We start from the raw sequence: 3,725 nt of genomic DNA on the forward strand, positions 1-3,725 counted from the left end.
ATATATTCACAAATCAATATTTAGATAATTTTTAAATTTTTTCAATACCTTTCAAGAATAGCTCAACAGGTTTTTTCATAAAAAAAATAATATTTAACAAATTAGACTTTTTGAAGTTAATAAACTGACTTTTTAATGACAGTTAAATAAACACTAGTTACACAAAAGAATTGTTTGAAATGATCTAAATAAGTACACTTTTTAACTTATTATGAAATATAATTTGAGTATGGATTGAGTTTGAAGTGATGTGATAAAGAGATGATATGACTTAAATAGAATAGTGATTTTTTGACAAACAAGGCCAAGGTCTATCAAAAGCTTCCCTCTAACCCACCATCCAAGGAATAATTTTAACTTTGTTAAAAAAAAAAAGGAATAATTTTAACTTCAGTCAGGCTTGAGTCCAACAATGTAGTTTAATAATCCAACAATGATTGAGACTCCCTTTTTTGGAGACTCCCATAACCCCCTTTGAGTCACAACCATTGATGGTATAGACTCCACACATACATGAGTGGATCCTACACATACATCAATAATTGAGATCCAAAAGAGGTTGTGAGAGTTTCTAAAAAAAGGGAGTCCCAAGAATTTTTCAAGAAAAAAAATGGAATATCACAAGAAACATGTTCATACTTGCAAAGCCCAAAGAATCCCATTTTAACATTTATCATGGAGCATAAAACATGTAGTTTTCATTTGAAGGTTGAACATAACCGCGAGTCACAGGGCACAATTCTCATCACTACAATTTCAATAAATAGGACTGGCCCAGTGTACATTACTATTATATGTGAAATCAAACATGCTTTCAAAAACTCAAGATTTTAGTCCTCAAAAAAAACTCAGATTTGAACCTCATAATGGTTAAAGTCTAATTCCATATCATTCACCCCATAGACGATTATGAACATGCAACGAAGTCCCCAAATACTTCCAAAAATGAGGAAAAGTGAAGTGTTCTAATCTTCGAGCTCTATAATCTTGATCACAGATGCATCCCCAACTTTCTGGCAAATAACAACTCGGTCATGTGACTTTACGACTCCCGAGGCCCTCCCATGATCGAGTGCAACCTTTAAAACTGACTCATTTGTTGCATTTGTAGACTCAGCCTACAAAGTCAAGTAGGTAAAACACAGAGTTGATAAACCTACTTGATGAAAATTAACTATATCACAAACTTAATTTTTAGTCCATCAAAAGGTTCAGTACATCATTTGTCTAAGTTATTTCTTATACAGCTAGAATAAAAAAAAATTAAAAATTTGCTAAAATTGGGAAAACTTTCGTCATTTAGGCAAAAATTCACCACTCAGAAGGCAGCATAAACAACAATTTATATGCAAAGCAAGAACTTACAGGATGTCGGGGATCAGCAAGCATGGGGAAAAGACCTCTGACTAACAGTGACTGCCTTGCCTAATCATTCACAGTAAGAGGGAAAATAGCACAGATTCATCAGGTTGAGTGCGAGTTGCCAGAAAGGAAGAGAAAGAAGAAAACGAAAAAGAAACTCGAAAAATTTGTGCAGAAATCAAGAAATAAAGAAATCCTTAATGAAAGAGTTGAACATACCTCAAATGCACCACTAAAACTCCACTTTAGTTGATTTGTTTTGAGACGGGGAATGACCACTGATAGAACTGGCATTGTTGGCCTATACTTCGCAATTAATCTGCACACATTTGTAATCTAGTTTGAGTCTTGTGGAGATTATTGAATGTGGAAAAGTAATATATATGGATTCAAAAGGCCAAGATAAAAAAGAATTTGAAAGTAAACAGATATACTAAAAACAGATGCCTTCACCATTAAGGATTTATAAAATACCTTGCAGCCCTTCCAGAAGAGGTGAAGCAAATAATAACAGATGCCTTCACCTTAATGGCAGCCCGTACCTAAATAAGAAGTGAATAGCCTCTGAGGAACTCATTTTGCACCATTAAGCAAACTAAATTCATAATAACTAACGTAAAGGAAAAGTCATTAGGGGAGGAGGAAAAAAAAAATACAAAAGAAACAACCTAAAAAAATTACCGCAGAAGAAGCAATGGATTCTAGGTGGGTCATTGGTTCTCCAACATATTTGACAGTCTTCTTAAAATACAGGTCTTGGTTGAAAACCTTCTCTGCCTGCATGGCAATTTTGAAATCAAGTAAATTGCCAACAGAATGATAAGGCACACACTGAAGCGAAGAAAACCAAGAATTATGTAATACATTAGTGGCATCCCAAGTGTCAGAGCATTAAATATATCCCCTTGAACCATATGCCAGTACAAACCCAACAAAATGTAGAATGATGGAAAGCCAAAGGAAGAAATATGCTAAGTTCCTATTATAAAGCATGAATTATTGATATATTTTCCTCCCACGACATTTTAAGGAAGTCAAACTCATTATTAAGAACAATGACATGTAACAAGGCATAACAAAAAAATCACAATGATAACTGTTGTAGCAGCTAGCACTTAACAAAGTTCATCAAGCAACAGAAATTTTATAGAAATGTTGAGCTAATATACCTCTGCACAAATTTTACCAACAATGGAAATTGCCTCAACAGGGTACAATCCACGTAATGTCTCAGCACCAAGAAGAATCCCATCACTTCCTGCATCCATTAAGATTCAGATAAGAAAGAAAAATAAGGTCCCAGATTTTGCACATCATCATTGTCAAAAATACGCGACAAAGACCTCTCAAATGATAAACCTATTATAAAGGAAAGTTTTAGAAAGAATCTCAAACCAACAGTCAAATAACAAGAATACCCTATACCAGTAAGATTATAATGATATGCAAATCCAATAATATCAAGAAGGATCTCAATGAGCAGCTCCTGAAGGACTAACTCTTTCGCTCAGAAAAGTAACTCACCATCCAATACAGCATTGGCAACATCAGTTGCTTCTGCACGAGTTGGTCTAAGATTGCCAGTCATACTATCAACAACACGAGTCACCACTGCAGGTTTTCCAGCCATGTTGCACTTGTAAACAGCAGCCTTTTGAAATAAAAACACCTGCAAATTGTATAAAGGTATGGTCAGCAGCTAGTTATACACAATAGCCTGTGCAGACACTTCAACCACAAATGAAAGCAAGTAGAAACACAACTCCAAACTATTAAACATTCAAGAACACAGCTTCAGTTAATTGATATTACATAACAGACAATACAATACATGAGACACAATACTGCTCATTAAAAGATTATAGGACGCAATTATACAATTGCATCATATTTATTCATATAAATATAAATAGTGGGGGTGGGAGGGATACTTTTGCAACAGTATTAGCCCTCCTAATGACACATTTAAGCTGGGTAAGATGGGTCCAAAGCTTGATAGATTCAAAAAAGAGGTTAGAGAGCCACTTGCAACCAAGGACCTCATTTAAGTGGGACCCACTTTAGTTGTGTTTGCACAAATTTACTAATTTAAAGCAGTTTTTTCATAAAAAGTTCATTTTAAAATTTTCTTCCCCCTAAATAATTTATAGGAGAGGTATTTCAAAATAAACGGGAAGAAAAAAGGCTCAATTTGCTTCCTTTTGCATCCTCCATAAAACAACCCCAAAAGGAATAGAAATAAAAAGCAGGGAAAAAAAGTCTAGCAATACAAGACCCCTCGGAAAATTTTCTTTGATCTAATTAACCAGCAGGATACTCAAATTTCTTTTCTATTTTTCACAAGAAACAGAAAATATATCACA

At 34.3% G+C, this 3,725-nt stretch overlaps 1 protein-coding gene across 1 annotated transcript in view; it reads right to left on the reverse strand.

The window, feature by feature from the left end:
• Window positions 1–678: 678 nt before the first annotated feature.
• The window catches only part of LOC114262548 (pyruvate kinase 2, cytosolic), an 8,383-nt gene continuing 5,336 nt past the window's right edge, over window positions 679–3,725 (reverse strand). The window contains exons 10-16 of the mRNA XM_028202914.2: window positions 2,887–3,031; window positions 2,532–2,620; window positions 2,044–2,139; window positions 1,837–1,904; window positions 1,582–1,681; window positions 1,366–1,425; window positions 679–1,118 (exon numbers count right to left, since the gene is read on the reverse strand). Of these exons, the coding sequence (XP_028058715.1) occupies window positions 966–1,118; window positions 1,366–1,425; window positions 1,582–1,681; window positions 1,837–1,904; window positions 2,044–2,139; window positions 2,532–2,620; window positions 2,887–3,031 (711 nt within the window). The 3' untranslated portion in view covers window positions 679–965. The remainder of the gene's footprint in view (window positions 1,119–1,365; window positions 1,426–1,581; window positions 1,682–1,836; window positions 1,905–2,043; window positions 2,140–2,531; window positions 2,621–2,886; window positions 3,032–3,725) is intronic.

The sequence above is a fragment of the Camellia sinensis genome, chromosome 3, assembly GCF_055761805.1.
Source record: "Camellia sinensis isolate YWXY chromosome 3, ASM5576180v1, whole genome shotgun sequence".
Lineage (NCBI taxonomy): Eukaryota > Viridiplantae > Streptophyta > Magnoliopsida > Ericales > Theaceae > Camellia > Camellia sinensis.